The sequence below is a fragment of the Marmota monax genome, unplaced genomic scaffold (assembly GCF_021218885.2).
Source record: "Marmota monax isolate L192 unplaced genomic scaffold, Marmota_monax_Labrador192_F-V1.1 WCK01_AAM20220418_F8-fsc00327, whole genome shotgun sequence".
In the NCBI taxonomy this organism is placed as follows: domain Eukaryota; kingdom Metazoa; phylum Chordata; class Mammalia; order Rodentia; family Sciuridae; genus Marmota; species Marmota monax.
The window spans coordinates 92757-109108 of NW_026692808.1; the positions used below are offsets into that span (position 1 = coordinate 92757).

The 16352-nt window shown below is 58.5% G+C and overlaps 1 protein-coding gene across 2 annotated transcripts in view; it reads right to left on the reverse strand.

Moving 5' to 3' along the window:
* The window catches only part of Obscn (obscurin, cytoskeletal calmodulin and titin-interacting RhoGEF), a gene marked incomplete at its 3' end in the record, with an annotated part of 105636 nt that extends 90783 nt beyond the window's left edge, over window positions 1–14853 (reverse strand). For both annotated transcript variants that reach the window (XM_046448432.2, XM_058580626.1), the window contains 9 exon segments: window positions 5297–5572; window positions 6690–6965; window positions 7315–7596; window positions 7922–8188; window positions 8601–8909; window positions 9212–9472; window positions 9779–10048; window positions 10682–11684; window positions 14690–14853. In XM_046448432.2, the coding sequence (XP_046304388.1) occupies window positions 5297–5572; window positions 6690–6965; window positions 7315–7596; window positions 7922–8188; window positions 8601–8909; window positions 9212–9472; window positions 9779–10048; window positions 10682–11663 (2923 nt within the window).
* Window positions 14854–16352: the final 1499 nt, after the last annotated feature.

The following is a 16352-nucleotide window of genomic DNA, read 5'->3' on the forward strand; positions in this document are numbered from 1 at the left end:
CTGGACTCCACTGGGGAGAGTGTCTACACCTCGACCTGCCCCTATCCACAGCCCACCCAGGTGCTCCCTGCCCAGCCTTCAGTCCATCTCGGGGAGCCCCTCCTCCTCAGATCTGCCCCTGTCCACAGCACTCCAAGGTGCACCCTGCCCTGCACCCCACCCTGTCTGCAGTCCACCTTGGGGAGCCCCTCCTCCTCAGACCTGCCCCTGTCCACAGCCCTCCCAGGTGCACCCTGCCCTGCACCCCTCCCTGTCTGCAGTCCACCTCGGAGAGCTTCTCCCCCTGATCTCTGCATGTGCTGGAGCCCAGCTCTGCCCCACCCCTGAAGCTCTCTGCAGCCTGTGTTCCTCTCCATCTCCTGATAGCTGCCTGTCCTCAGACCTGGTCTTTCCAAGTTGCAGCACTGCAAAGCCTCCTGCCTTTCTCCCTGTTAATAGTCTAAGTTGTCACCCTCCTTGCCTACCCCCCAGGAATCACAAGGCCACTCCCTTTCTTGGCCTCTCCAGTTGCTCCAGGGTTTCCCCCGGAAGAAGGGTCACATGCCTTTCAAATGTACTTCCAGTTCCAAACCTGAGTTGGTGTGTTTTCTGTTCTGTAACAAAATGCCTGAGGCTTCACTGTGTGGAGAAAGGAGCTCTATTTCGCTTATTACCACAGCTTTGGAGGTTGAAGTTCCAAGACTGGGCTACTCCTGATGAGGCACCTTGCTATGTCACATTATGGAGGAAGTGTGGAAGTTAGGAAGGCAAAGAGGTTCTGGGGTCAGGCTCGCCCTTCAGGAACAACCCATCTGGAAACAAAATCACCCTGGGAGGCAGTGCTAACCCTCCTGAGGGACACCCTAGTGCCCAGCCACACCCACCACTCCCACACTCAGGAGCCTGGGGACAAACCCCTCCTAAGGATAGCAAAGCTGTCCTCAAAGCCAGGGCACAATGCCCACAGGCACAGCTGGCTCAGAGCACTGGCCTCTCTGGCCAGCAGGAGGGCGACCCCTGCACATACTGGACCCAGGCCCACTCCCTGCAGTTGCCTTCCTGGCCATTAGAGCCCAGATGGAGACCCAGCTGAGTACCTCCCCGCATTCCCTCAGGGTACAGCACCTGGCTAGTGTCACCTCTTCCTGTGACTTCACAACCACCTCCAACAAACACCTCCAGACCCAACTCGCAAGATGCTGTCTCAGGCTGGAACCAGCCACGTCCTGCTGGTTGACAGCCAAAACCAGACACAGCTCTAGTGCAGGGCTTCCCCACGTCCTCCCTCACGTTCAAGGTTCACCTTACGGAGAGTCACAGTGGACCTCAAGGGGAACCCGGACCCTCTGGAACTCCCAACCACTGTGTGTATGTGTGTGTGTGTGTGTGCGTGCGCGCACACGCGTGCATGACTATTCACAAGTGTGTCTTTAAATGTGTGGATGCACGTGTGTCTAAGTGCCTGCATGACCTCATCAATGAGTGTGTTACTGTGCAGTGTGTGGATGAGGGTGTAGATCTGTGCGTGTGTGTTCGAGTATGTATATGTGTTTAAATGTGCTATGTAAATGCGCACATACTATGTGTGCATATATTCACATGTGCTGTGTACTAGTGTGTGGGTGTGGCATGTGTCTGTTATGTGCCTAGTGTGAGGATAAGGCACGCGTGTGTTATGTGAGTGTGTGTGCAGGCATGTATGGGTGTGTCGGTCTATGTGTCAGGGAGCACATGCAAGTGTACATGTGGCTGTATGTGTGTTGAAGTGTGTGTGTATGCATGTGTGTAAGTGTGTGCATGGCCACCGGATTGCACAATCTAAGGAACGTAAGGCCGGCTGGACATTCAAACACTCCTCCGCAGTATCAGCAAACAGTGACTTCTGAAAACTCTCTCCTCCTCCAAAGCAATGAAAGTACTAGAGGAAAACAACTGGAATTGACCTTTTCAGAACTCTGAAAATTACCCAAAGGACTGCAGAAGTCTGGGGAGTGTGACTCCAGGCAGACAGCTGAGGCTGGAGACAGCCATCCCCTGCCCGGTCTCTGAGGGGCTTGGAGGAGACAGTCGGGCCAGGCAGGGCCGGTGGGGGCACTGCGGAGACCCGTGGCTGTGCTGCTGCCTGAATGCAGAGCCCTGGAAACTCCACTTGCAGGGCTCTCGTGGTCAAGGTCCCCCAGGGAAGCAGCCTTGCCCCCAGGGGGGTTCACTGGACTCTAGGTGGCCGAGGCAGTGGGGAACAGGGAGCAGAAGAGCCGGAGGGGGCCCGGCTGAAAGGCACCTCCACACGCCTGCCACTCACGCCTGGGGAGAGTGGACTGCACCAAGGGCCCCTAAAGACCAAGCACCTGGGCCTCAGGTCACGGCCCAGCCACACGGGAGGGCACACGGCTTCACAGCAAAGCGCAGCCGACACACTCTGGGCTACGGACCTCGAGAGTCTCCCCCCCACCCCGTGGCATTTCAGACCCACAAGATGCGCCAAGAAGCAGGGAAAGCAGCCATGCAAGATCGCCCCTGGACGGCCCCCACCCGCCTCGGCAGCTGTGAAGCCCACCTCAGTCCACCTCCGGGAGCCCCTCCTCCTCAGTCCTGCTCCTGTCCACAGGAGGACCTGAAGGAGACCACTCCAGGGTCCCAGCCTGGGCGGCCCCCTCCCAACTCAGCAGCTGCACCCGAGAGCACTCCAGAGACGTGAAGGCCCAGGGGGACTCACCCAGAGGGCATCCGCACAAAGAAAGTGCTTTTTAAAGGAACTAATAGATTTGAAAAGTACAAAAGATGAAGTTATAAAAACACTGCGAGAAGTTCCACATGGCCCATCTGAGCAGGCAGCAGGCGCCAGGGCACAGGCGGCACAGGAGCCAGGGCACAGGCGCCTGGGCAGCGGGCCTGGGGAGCGGGTTTCCACCCTTCACACACAGGACCAGGAATAGCTCCACCCAGCCTAGAGGCTCTTCTGCATTACCCAGCAGTCTGGAAGCAGGTGGGAACCAGCTGAGACACACGCCTGGGGAGGCCCCGTGTAGACGGTTTAAAACCCCACAAACAACAGTAAAGGCAACAGCCTGGCTTAAAAGCAGGCAGAGAGATCAAGGTGCATCTCAGTGGTAGAGTTTGCCTAGTGAGCACAGAGCCCTGGGTTCCATTCCCAGCACCACTTCAAAACAAATTAACAAACAAAAAAACAGGCAAAGAGAGCATTCAAGAAGATTTTTTTCTTCAAAGAAAATAGCCAATTAGCAAATGAAAGAAAATGTGGCATATATACATAATGGAGTATTACCCAGACATAAAGAAGAACAACTTGGGCTGGGGTTGTGGCTCAGTGATAGAGAGATCACCAAGCATCTGTGAGGCCCTGGGTTGGATCCTCAGCATCACATAAAGATAAATAAATAAAGGCATTGTGTCCATCTACAACTAAAAAATATTTAAAAAAAAGAACAACTTGATATTCGCCAGTAAATGGATGGATCTAGACACATCATGCTAAGTGAAAGAAGCCAGTCCCCAAAACCAAAAGTCAGACCTTTTCTCTGATATGTGGAAGCTAACCCACAATAAGTGAGGAGAGGGAGATTAAGAAACAACAGAATAGAAGCCCAGTGGAGTAGACAAGGGGCGAAGGGGAGGGAGGAGAACTGGGGCAAGACAGTGGCTGAACCTGACGAACCTTCTTGTGTGCATGTGTGGACATAACACGAGAGTCTCACCTTCCTGTCACCCACAAGAAACTGACTTAGAAACAACCGTAGGTCAACGGCAGAAAGATCAAGAGCAGAAGTGCGAGGGGAAAGAGAGGCGCTGGGACTGAAGAGCAAGAGGGATACCACCCTTTCATATTCATGTCAAAATGGACTCACTGTCGTGTGTGACTAAAAAGGACCGTAAAATAAAATAAAGATGCTCAGTGTCATTAGTCAGTAAGGAAATGCACACTGAAGCACAAGGAACACCACTTCTCACCCAGTGATGGGAAGGCTGTCCGGCAGACAAACAGGCAGATAGCAAGAAGCCTTGGCAACCCGGGGTCCACTCAGCCCACAGACCCTCTCTCTTCCCTGGAGGCTGACCCTGCCTTGGTCTTTCAGGGACCAGCCCTGGGCTGCCAGTCAGCAGTGGGCTCAGCAGCGAGCAAGACACAGCCCCTCAGAGACTCCAGGGCCTCAGGAGCGGACACCAGGAACCTGCAGAGACCAAACACACATCTCACACCACCACGAGCTCTTCCTGGCCAGACGGGAAGGAAGGGACAGGAGCTCAGCTCCAACAGCAGCTGGGCTAACCTCTGGCAAGGAAACAGGGCCATGGACCAGACCACCACCGAAGAAACCAAGTTCCTCCCACAACTTGGAAGAGGAACCAGCAGAATGAACCAGCCAGAGACACAAAGCACAGGACCCAGCCACAACATGCCCAGAACTGACAGAATTGTGTGCCACTAAATTCATGCCATTTTAATCCACTATGTTTGTGACAATTTATTACACAGCACTGGTGTGCACGTGATCACGCACGCACACACACACACACAAACACACACACACAAAACTTCATACATACTCATTCCATATTCTTTCTGCTTTTAATGTTAAATGTGATGGCTGGAGCTGTAAAAGCCATCTTGCAACCATAAGACAGCAAGTATCCACCCTCCCCCTGCCCCGAAAAAAAAAAATTCACAGTGGTAAAAAATTAACATGTAAGTCCTTGGAATAGACTGTCAAAACGTCTCCAATGGGTCTAGCCTCCCTGAGTCCACAGCCTCTACAATGGGATATGCTTCTCCCATCCCAACAGTCTACTCTGTGTCCTTGGGATTAGGCTGGCATTAAGCTTCTCTGACCAACAGAACCATACAAAGTAACATTCTGACCTGCGGAAGGTGGAAGTTTATGAGCTTTGTGGCTCTTCCTGAGCCTGGAGTCAGTCCAGCCAAGGCAGAAAGAAACCAGGGCTCTCCACAGAGAACCCCACCCAGGATGAGAGCTGCTGGGCAGCAGTGACCAGAGGGAGACAGGGCTGCAGACACAGAAACGGCCAGCCATGCCACAGGGGGAAGAAGTCCCTGTGCAGCGAGCCATTCCACCACAGCCCAACGGAGAGCACCTGTGTTAGGCCAGGGGGACCTGCCACCACAGGCCTAGGTGACCACCATGGCTTCGCTCCAACTGGTGTTCTGGGCCTCTGAGGTTCAGGGTGACCAGTTACTCGGCAGGAGAGGACGAGTTCACACAGGCCCTGGATGGCCCATGATGAGGATATCCCTCCACGCCCATCCCATGTTGTGACCAAAGTGCTTTCATCAACTCACCTGTGACGTCCAGGTGGAAGGAGACCCTCTGGCCCCCGGCCTCGCAGCTGTACTCCCCGGCGTCCTCCTTGCCCGCCTGCTGCAACACCAGCTGCCGCCTGCAGCCAGAGGCCTCCACATGCACCTGGGAGCTCTGGCTCAGCTTCTTCCCATCCTTGTACCACGTCACCTCTGTCTGGGCCTGGGCCACCTCGCAGCTCAGAGTGGCACTCGCCCCCACCTCAGCCTTCACCTCACTGTGTGCCAGCTGCCCCTTGGCAAACACAGCCTTGGGCTCTGAGGACACACAGGGAGTGATGTTGGTTGTAAGCCCCACCCAAACCTCTGGTTTCCAATTAACAGGCTCTGGACCCCGGGCCAACAGGGCCTGCCATGTGGATCCCTCAGGATACATTTCCCTAAGCAAAGTGGGAGGGGATGCCCCATCTCTCCCCGTGAGACCCTGGTGTGCACATCAAAGTCCCAGGACAGACCTTGCAATAATTGCCAAGATGTCCCTTATAAGCCCAGAGAACGTCTTCCTTGTCCCCAAACTCCTGCCTACCTCTGTAGCACACTCCCCACAGATTGAGTTTGCTCCAGCAGGGAAACCTGACAGCACCTGCCTTCAGCTCTGCATATAGCCAACCAGCCCCTGGCAGTGACAGCTGGTTGTGACTTCTAGTGTGAAGCGTCCAATGCTTGCCTCTAGAGCTGGTGTGCGACTGGCATTGCAGGGCCTCCCTGTCCCTGGGTCCACAAGCTGCACCCGGCCTGGGGTATCCCAGGCTGGGAACCAGAGCCCATCATGGCCACACTGGAGCAAGCCCTCCTGGGGTGGGCTGCCCCAACAGCCTCACAGAGGCCTAAGAATCCCTTATGCATTTGTCCTTGAACTTCCCAGTCTATATCTCTGAGCCCTGGGAGCTTCTAGGAAGGTCAGGGCCTTGGCCAGACCCACCAGACTTAAATCTCAACCTCAGAAGACACTTCACATATCTGTGGGTCCCCTCAGCCCTAGGTTTAAATGGAAAAGGAGGGCTTCAAAATCCTGTGAGCTTCCCAGCCAGAGCCCAGCCCACAAGCACAGAGTAAGCAAGAGGCTTTCAGGACTGCAGAGTGGCCCCCTGCAGGGCAGGCACAATGGGCAGAGGAAACACTCTCCCAAAGCTGGGATAGAGTTCATCTTTTGTTCCTAAATTTCCTTCCTGGTACTTTCTTTTCCATGTTTGGATCCTTCAACCTTCTAAGCATTAGTTTGGCATTTTGTTTTATTTTCCCAAACAGGGAAGAAGCTGCCCCCAACCACTGGCTCAATAAAGAAGGGTCCAGAAGGTCAGTCACATTATGCTGTGTACAGCAGGATCTGCTCTCCACCCACAGGTATGGGCACAGGTATACATAAGGCACTTACCAGAGACCCGTAGGTGGAAGTCCACAGAGTCCTCACCCACACGGCAGGAGTAGGTGCCCTCATCCTGCCTGCTGACCGAGGCCACTACCAGCCGATGCCAGGTCCCCACGTCCTCCTGAGAGAAGCGCTGGCAGGAGCCACCCAGCTCCTTGCCATCTTTAAACCAGCACACGGGGATGTGGGCATCCGCGGTCTCACACTCAAACCTCGCCGAGCCCCCCACCTCAGCATCCACACAGCCGCCCACTGTGTCTTTGCGTAGGAAGGGCGTGAGGCCTGCAGGGTATAGCAGAGGTGGTCAGGGACCACAGGGCTCCTGACCACACACCTGGCACAGAGGCTGCAGGCTGGAGGGCCCAGGCTCACAGACCACACAGAACATTGATTCTGACCCAGATAAGAGGCACCCTGGCCAGCTTGCTGAGTCCCAATCATGGTACTCACTGCTCACCCAAGTGGCCACCCACAGTTATCCCTCCTACAGAGTTGGGCCTGCCCTCCCACCCTCCCCATGCTGCCCTGCTGCCCAGAACCCCTTGCAGCCTGGGGTCAGGGGATGCATGTCCCGCACCACAGTAGGGCCAGGAATGACGTGGGCCCTGGCTTGCCTTCCCAAGACCCTCACCTTGCACAGATAATTGGTAGGCAACACGGCTCCCGCGGCTGACACACTCATAGAGGCCAGCATCGTCCTGCCCCACGTCACGCACCAGCAGTGCCCGCCGCCCAGCTGAAGCCTGTTCCTCGTACTTGGGCCCAGGAGGTAACACACGGCCGTCTTTCAGCCACGTCACAGCTGCAGCCTGGTCCGACAGCTCGGCCAGCAGCTGAGCCTCCTCGTGCAGCCGGGCCAGCACCTCTCGAGCGGCCACCGCTGGTGGCTTGTGGGCAGTCAGCCCAGGAGCTGCTGGGGGCCAGGGATGGGTGGACAGAAGGGACCAGGACAATGGAAGGCGGTAAGGGAGGGAGACGGGGGAAAGGAAAAACAAGGTCAGAATGAGGACAGGATGGGGTGGGTGGATGAAGAGGAGGGTGGAGGAAGGAGGCAGGCGGAGAGGCAGGGTCCAGCTGAACCTGCTGTCCACACACACCCTGCCTGGCCTGCCTGCCTCAGCGCCCCACCCCCGGGCCTGCTTCCTCTTGCTGCTGCAGGCTAACTCCACAGGGGCAGCTCTCCCAGGACCCCATGCTGACACCGCCTCAAGGAAACAGGCTCCTGGACCCAGGCCTACCTCGGACCTCCATCCGAATGCTGCTTTCAATGCCGTCAGCCACAAACTTGAGCTGTGCCCCATGCAGGCTGGCGGGCACCTCTCGGATGGTGAGTGTATGCCGGGTGCGATCACAGCGGATCACATACGTGCGGCTGGCCTTCAGAGCCACCCCGTCCAGGAACCATTCACCAGCAGAGGCCACAGTGAGGTCCACAGAGAAGGTGACTTCTCCACCCTCCACTGCTGCCACTGCCTTCAGGGGCGTCCTCACGGCCAGCTGGGGGGCTGTGGTGCAGGCAAGTTAGGAGGGGACCAGGGCAGGTGAGGTCCCTGCCTCCCCTTCCTCTTCCTCCAAAGGCCGGGTATTTGGGCTCAAGTCACAACAGACAGGGAACCATAAGCACAAGTCACAACAGACAGGGAACGAACGAGCCAGAACCACCTGGCAATACCCCAGGATCCCACAAACCTCTGAAGTTGGGCAGCACTGAAGCTGCATCCCCTGGGGCTACTGGAGACAGGCAGGCTCCAGGGGACCTGAGTCCTGTCTTGGGTCCCCTCCCTTCTCACTAAGAAGGCCCCAATGTCCCCACCCTCACAAAGAGTCTCTTCAAGGCCTTGCTGGAGGCTGTGCTCTGCTCTGGCCGGGGCAGCCCCCGGTGCCAGGGGTCACTCCTTTCTAGGCAGCTTCACTTACCCAGGTGGATGGTCCCCGGGAACTCCAGGTAGGGACTCTGGCCAAAGCTGTTGACAGCTGACACCCTGAACTGGAAGTCACCCTCCTCAGTCACACCTGTGACGGTGAGCTCAGGTGTGACCACCCACTCATCCTTGTGGCACCGGCTCCAGATGTAGGTGCCCAGCCGCCGCTTCTCCACCAGGTAGCCATCAATGGTCACAGGGCGGTCCCCGTGGGGTGGTGGATACCAGCCAAGGGTCACAGAACTCTCCGTTCTGGCCTTCACCACAGGGTCCACAGGGGGGTGGAGGGGTGGCCTCCTGGGGGCTAGCAAGAGATGGGCCAAGGTTACTAATGGGGTCCCAGAAAAAGAATCACAGAACCTCAGCCCTCCAAAAGACTGGGCCACCTGCCATCAGGGAAGCTGTGGCCTCAGGACCCTACCCCAGACCTGCAGTCTCTGGCTGATACGGAAGAGGCCTCACCTGGAAGGAGGAGGGTGACCCACACCTCCCCCCAGCCTCGCGACAGCCCTGATCAAGAATCAGGGGCCGCTGATGGCCATGTGCCCAAGGATTGAGGCAGGGGTCCTAGGGAAGAGGTCATTGCAGTATCACTCAGGGCCTTACCAGACACGCATAACTGGGTGGAGGTGCGGGAGTCTCCAGCCATAAAGACCACCTCGCCCATGTCTTCCAAGCTGCACTGAAAGATGGTCAGCATGTGGCACGTGCCTTCTGCTGTGATGGCCACTCGTCCACCAGTCACCACCTCCTCCTGGTTCCTCAGCCAGCGCACAGGGCCCTCAGGCACTGCCAGCTCCACGCAAAAAATGGCGGTGTCCCCCTCGCGCACCGCTGTCTTCCGGGGCAGTTTCCGCATCAGGTTCCCTGGGATGGGAAGAGCCCAGGCTAGTCAGCCTTGCCCCTAGCCCTACCGGCGGCCAGCATACTGGCTCGCCGTCGCATTTCCCCATCCTGCCCCTGACTTGCCCCTGCCCACCCCCGCCAGGCCAATCCTCCCACCCCTCCCCAACTGTCCCACCCCTTCACTCCAGTCCGGCTCCGTCCCATCAGGTGGTCCCCCCCCCCCCCCGCTCCGCTCTATCCCGTGCCGGGCCCCATCCTCGCCCCTTTTGTGCGCGCCTGCCATGACCCTCCGAGGCCAATCTGCCCTCCCCGCCCTCCGCCGCCTGCCTTGGACAGCGAGCTCCGCCACGGTGCGGCTGCCCTCCGTGGTCTCGCAGATGTACACGGCGTCGTCGTCAGCCGAGACGTTGCGCACTGTCAGCCTGCGCTCGGTGCCCTCCGCCTCGATGCCGTACTTGGCGCTCGCCCACAGCCGCGTCTCCTCCTTGAACCACGCAGTCTCGGTGGTAGGCTGCGGCACCTCGCACTGGAACGTGGCGGACTCCTTCTCCCGCACCTCCAGGTCCTGCAGCCGCCTCTTGAAGGGCACGGTGGGCTCTGTGGAGACTGGCTGGTGAGAGGGGTCGGGAGGATACCGGAGGACAGGAGGCTCCAGAGTGCAGGAGTTGGGATCTGGGAGTTGGGAAGGGGGGGGGGGACCAGAATTCGGAGACAGAAGAAGGTGGAGGAGGTGGGAAGGGGTAAAAAGGGTGTAGGATATAGGGTGGCCGGTGGCAGGGGGCCCCAGGGGATGGGGACCAGAAATGGGGAAGAGGCAATGTCGGGGAAGTGGGGTTTGGCAAGGAAAACGTGAAAGACAGGGGGCTAAGTATTAAGGTTCCGGAAATGGTGAGGTTTGGAGGGGTCTCGGCAGGGTAGGGATAAGTGCGTTGGGAGAGGGGCAGGGACTTGGCGGGTTGCGCTGCTGTGGTGGGAAGCGGGTCCCTACAATCAGCAAAGACAGAGGATCTTAGCCCCTGCATTGTGCAAACCAGAAACAAAACCTGTAAAAGGCGAGAGCCACCCAGACTTCCAACTCTGGTCTACATTCCACGACCGACTTGCGCCATTGGGCTACCTATGGCAGCGGCGGCTAGGGCCAAAGGAGGTGGGCACAGGGACCAGGGAGGACCCTTGCCTGCGCGCAGGCAGCTTCTCTCTGGGACCGCCGCCTGGCGCCATGGTCCTCACCTCGCACCACCACCAACACGGAGCTGTAGGTCTGGCCCACGAGGTTGGACGCCGTGCAGGTGTAGAGGCCTCGGTCCGACTGCTTGCAGAACAGAATCTTCAACACGAAGTTCTCTTGCGCGTCCTCATACACCACGTGTCGCCGTCCCTCTGTAACCAGCTGCCCATCCTTCTTCCACACGATCTCAGGCTTGGGCTCACCCGTCACGTAGCAGCTGAGACGCGCGTGTTTGCCCTCTGTCACCGTGCAGGTGCGGGTGCCGGCGCCGGGTGGTGAGGCGGGGACGCCCTCTGCGCGCATGGCTTCACGTCGCTGCTGCAGGTGAGCCAGGAGCGCTGCCGTGGAGGCCCCAGGTGGGCTGGCAGCTTCCGTGTCTGAATCTACCACCAGCGAGGCAGCAGCACTGGCTGCACCCAGCGGGTTCTCTGCCCGCACCTCGTAGGTGCCACCGTCCCGCGGTCGCGCCGCCCGGATGCGCAGCTTGCTCGCCTCGCCTTGCTCCTCCACGCGCACACGGGGGGCGTCAGGTGCACCCAAGCGCCGCCCGTCCTTGGACCAGCTCACAGCCGGTCGTGGCGAGCCGCTCACGCGGCAGCTAAATGTGGCCTCAGCGCCCTCGCGCACACGGATGGACGTAGGCCGTAGCAGAAAGTGTGGTGCCTGCTCAGCACACGCGGCCTCAGCGTCCACCTGCAGGCCCACGGCCGCAAAGGCTTCGCCAATCGCGTTGCGTGCGCGGCACACATACTGCCCGCTATCGCCAAGCGCTAGGTCCAGGATAGTGAGGCGGTATATGTCGCCGTCTTGGGCCAGACGGAAGCGTGCGCCTGCCTCCACCGGCTGCTGGTCCTTCTCCCAGCTTACGTGTGGCGTGGGGTTGCCCACGATCTGGCAGCTCAGTGTGGCGTCCTTGCCCACAGACACGACGAAAGCCTTGGGCCGGGTCAGGAAGCGCGGTGCACCGCTGAAGGAGTGATCCATGGTGGTGGCAATGTTGGGGACCTGTGAAGGAGTGGAAAGAAGGTCCCAGTGGTGTTGGGATGAGCCCCTCGCCATGCCCCACCTACACCCCTCCCTTCCTCAGTGCCACCTGCAGAACCCAGTTTAAGGTGGGGTGCTTCCTCCCCAGGAGTCTCTTCTTGTCCTGCGTATTACCCCACCCACCAAGCCTGGCCAGATGGCACCATGGCCCAGCAGTGCAGAGCACTTTAACTGTAAAAGCATCTCCTCTTCCTCCCCCTCCAGCTCCAGTCTCCCCAGTTGAGGTTCCTCCAGCAGCCAGGCAGCCCTGCTTCTCCAGCAGCTTGGCACTTGGCCTCCTTCCTTCCGATAGCTCTCCCCACAGACCTACCCAGTGCACCTGGGCCACTCTGCCATCCCCTGCCATCCCCTGCCACACACTGCTGCTACCAGGGTCTAAAACTCCAATTTGGCTATGTTTCCCTGGCAGTAGGAGGGGGAGGCCAGACAGGCTGGGCCTTAGAGGCCCCCAGTGGGCACCAGTTTTCTGTCTACTCCCACTGTGGATGCCATTGTGTACCACAGGTGGCAGTTCTCTACACAACCAGCTTTGCTCTGAGCCTACTCCAGGTGTGCCCACATCCTTTATCCCTTACCTTTTCTGTGGGGTTCCACACATCCCCTTGACCCCATTCTTCAGCAGCAGAAGAAAAGGAAAGGAACCCCCCAGCTGGCCAGGCTCCTCTTAGCCAACAAGCACTCCAAGCCCACTCAGCTGCTCCAGACCCAACACCCTGGCTCACAGTGCTCATCTGCTGCCTGCCCTCCTCATACAAGTCTCTGGCCCAAGTAGGAACAGGGAGATTCGAGAGTGGGACAGTGTACAGTCAGTGACATGGCTGGAAAGGACAGCTGAAGGATCCTGGCCAGCTGGGGCTGGCAAGGTCAGCAATGTCCCCTGGAACAGCCTGGGGTCTCCAGCTAGTCTGGGGCTGTGAGTGGCCTGGTCACTCCACAGATCTGTCATAGCTCTGCCAGCTCTGGGCCTGGAAGGGGTCAGAAGCCTCAGTCAGCCTGAGGCTGAGCCCCAGCCAGCACCCAGTACAAGAGAGGAGACTGCCTGCCTGCACAGGGTCTTGCCTAAGAATGACAGGAGGAAGCACTGACGCTCTCCACCTGGGCAGACACAAGCACCCCACTACCCAGAGGTCGTCACCATGTACCCTGCAGAGCCCCCAGTCTCTTGGCTGGGCTGCCCAGGATGGAGTAGTTGGATCCATGTTCCCAGCAGCCCTCCAGCTCCCAGTGCTCTGATTCAGGTACCTAATCTCCCCTAATACCCTTCCAGGAGGCTGAGCCTGGACCAGGGCTGGGCTGCAGTTGCTGTCTGCTGACTCACTGTGCAGTCAGCACCTCTGTTTCTCCACCACCTCGGCCAGGCCCCATCTCTCTGGGCCTCGGTAGGATTTGGGTGGGAGTGGGGGTCACCATGCAGCACAAACCAGGACCCCAGTGTAGAAGCTGCTGAGGCACCTTTATATGAAAGTACTACTTTGGCATCAGCATCCAAAGACCCTAAGCACCTAGGTCTTAACAGTGCTTCCTGAAATTATATGGTCAATCTGTGGGTTCCCAACCCCCCACCACACCCAGAGCCTGAGCTGCCCACCCAGAGAAGATTGAACAAGCTTGTGCAGGCAGCCAGTCACTGCACAGGTTTAAGGGGACCTGGCCACAGCCCTCAGCAGGTACACAGGTTGACTCTGGCCTAGCAACAGTGGTGGACACCCCAAAGTGTTTGTAGGCTTCTGGGGGACAGTGTCTTGCCCTGTGGTCTGCTCAAGACCTACATTCCAGCCACCAGTATGTTCCGAGTGGTGATTTACCCCAGTAATGACCATGGTGCCCAGGGGTTCATCCAAATATATCAGCTTCAGGGGACCTCAGCCACCCTGCAGGTAGACATCCCCATTGGTCAGCAGGACTAAGGCCAGAGAGAGGCTGCTGCATGCACATGCTCCAGGAAAGGGCAGCTGCTCACCTTCCCAGGCACTCATTCAACAGAGGAGGAAACTGAGGTCCCAAGAAACCCACCCAGGGACACGTGCAGAAGCACCTTCCTCCTGCCTGGTTTGAACTGGGGTCTTAGGAATGTGCTTCCTCATAAACACAGCAGAAGCTTCTCAGCAGGGGAAACTGAGGTCAGAATTTTTCCTCTCCGATGTCTATGGACCACACTGGGTTCCTCAGCCTGCAGAGGGCTTCTCCAGCCTGCAGGACTCTTGGATCCCTCTCCCACCTGGGCTATCCCCAGGAGCCGCTGTAGCTGGCCCCAGCCCACCCATGCTCCTCACCCCACCCCACCCCAGGGAACCCCTCCGAGCGAACTCGCACAGAACTTTGTTATTCTCTGCTCCTTGCAGGGCTGGGCCTGTATTTCCAGGTGAACCTAGAGTGGGAGGTGGCTCAGGGACCCTGCAGAGTACCTCATCCCATTCCCAGGAACCCAGCTTACAGGCCCTCTGCCTCCACTGAAACAGATCCAGTGACCTGTGGCCTCTGTGTCCTTTCAGAATGTATTTCCAAGGGCAGCTCCTGAGCCTGCGCCTCACCTTAGACCCTGGGCCTACTGACTGCCCCCACTCCAGGGGAAATTCTTTCCCGGAATCAAGTGTCAGTGCCCCTCTGGCTGTCCCCTCCACTGAGCCAACAGGCCCAAAATAGCCCCAGCTGTCAGCAGGCATCTATCTCGGTACAGCTGGGGGCAGGGCCAGCCGGACCCCCAGGCAGCTCTGGGGGGCAGACAGCACAGAGGGGCAGTGGGTGCACCCTGCCGACCCCATACCTCCCAGCTCCAGCGAGACAGGCTGCTTCTCCCCCTGTGAGGGCCTGGCACTGAGTTACCAGAGGACTGGGGACTGGAATCCTCTGCTCCCTGCTCAGGAGGGACTTGGCCCAGCTAGACCCCTGGAGTCGCAGTTGCACAGAACTGCGACCTCCACTCAGGAGCCAAGGATGGCGGCTGCCCTCACCACAGCTCTCCTCACCTGTCTCTACGGGAGCTCAGGGTGGCACCAGGCGGAGGGTACAGGTGGTGCGTCAGGGGCTGCCGGGTCTTGCCTCCTTCCTAGGGCCCAGGACCGACGTGGTTCCCACCCAGCAGCCCACACTCCAGCTGGCCCTCAGACTGGACAGGGACGAAAGGACAGGCAAACGCAGTCAGCTGGAGCAGACTGGGCCCGCCCCACCCCGCCCCCACCATGGAGAGGCCAGCCCAGCCCAGCTCCAAAATAGGCCTGGTGTCACTGTCCCCGATTCAGTTTCCACCTCGGCCCCTGGGAGGCAAAGGGCAGGTGGCCAGGGGCACAGCCAGGGGCAGGAAGATGCCTGTGTCCTCCAGCAATGATGTGGACTTGGGGTTGGCACAGCTGGCCTAGTCCCTCCTCAGAGCAGTGTCTAGAGTCCAGGGGGGAAGGAGCTGGGCAGCAGGACAATTCCAGGAGTCAAGTGGTCAACCCTGAATGAAACCTAGCACTGAGCACCAGAGAGACCCATTACCACCTTGATGGGGACCCAGGATACTCCATAGACCCAGTACCACCCCTAGGGGACCAAGACCACCACAAGTAGACCTAGCACCATCCCCAGGGGACACAGGATTACCCCCCGGGGTACATAGGACTGCCACGATGGGACCCAGAAACATCTCAAGGGGCCCAGGACCACCTCAAGTGGACCAGCACTACCCCAAGGAGCCCAGGACCACTGGGTTGCTCACCACCTGAAATTCTGGGGTCCTGGCAGTGGAACAGGGCAGCCAGGAGCTAGGCACAGGTCCCTGGGTCATATCTACCCTGCCCTGACCACACCTGTGACCCAGCCCACCTTTCATCCTTCCCTACTGTGTTCAACCTGGCTGTCAAGTTGCCTGTTTCAAGTAGACCCAGTAGTGGTCAACCCTGAATGAATGTTGATTACCACCCTCACTCCCACTGAATGTTTCAGTGGGAGTGAGGGTGGTATAAGAACCCAGTCTGCCCAGGGCTGAGGACCTCTTCCAGAGGCAGGGTGCATGCCAACAGAACTCCCTGCCTCGTAGCCCAGGAGGACCCTGCCCACCACCCTCCCCCAAACTCAGAGACAAAGGTAGAATGGACACTGTGCAGCCCTCACCCCCACCCCACAGGGAGAGGATGAATTTTACCTGGCAGCAAGGCACCCAACAGGAGCCAGAGGGGTCACCTGGTGGGAGTCCTGACCCTTCCCCAAGGAGCAGAACCCCCTCGACCTGGTTCTGAAGAAGGTGACTGGGCTCTTCCTGCAGGCTGCACCTGAAGACATGGGGACCCAGGGCAGATGCCAAGGAAGGTCCCATGTGGCCCATACTACACCTTTGCAGAGCTGCTGGAGCCAGAGAAGGGGTGGGTGGTCAGGGGTCTAGAGCTGGGTATGGGGGGCTGCTCAGGCTGCTAGAGGAAAACTCCTGAGCAAAGCCTGCAAAGCAGGAGTGGGGGTAGGGAAGAGGGTGGCCACCAAGAGCCAGGGTGCGGCTGCTCCACACCTCCAGGCTTCATCCTCCACCCCCAGCTGGTGCCAAGGTCCCATGTCCTCATCCTCAGCTTCTGGTGAGGAGCCTCTTATGTCCTCACAGGGAAAAAGGAAAGAAAGAGCTTCCTGGGGTCCTGTTAGTCCCACTGAAGAGGCTCCACC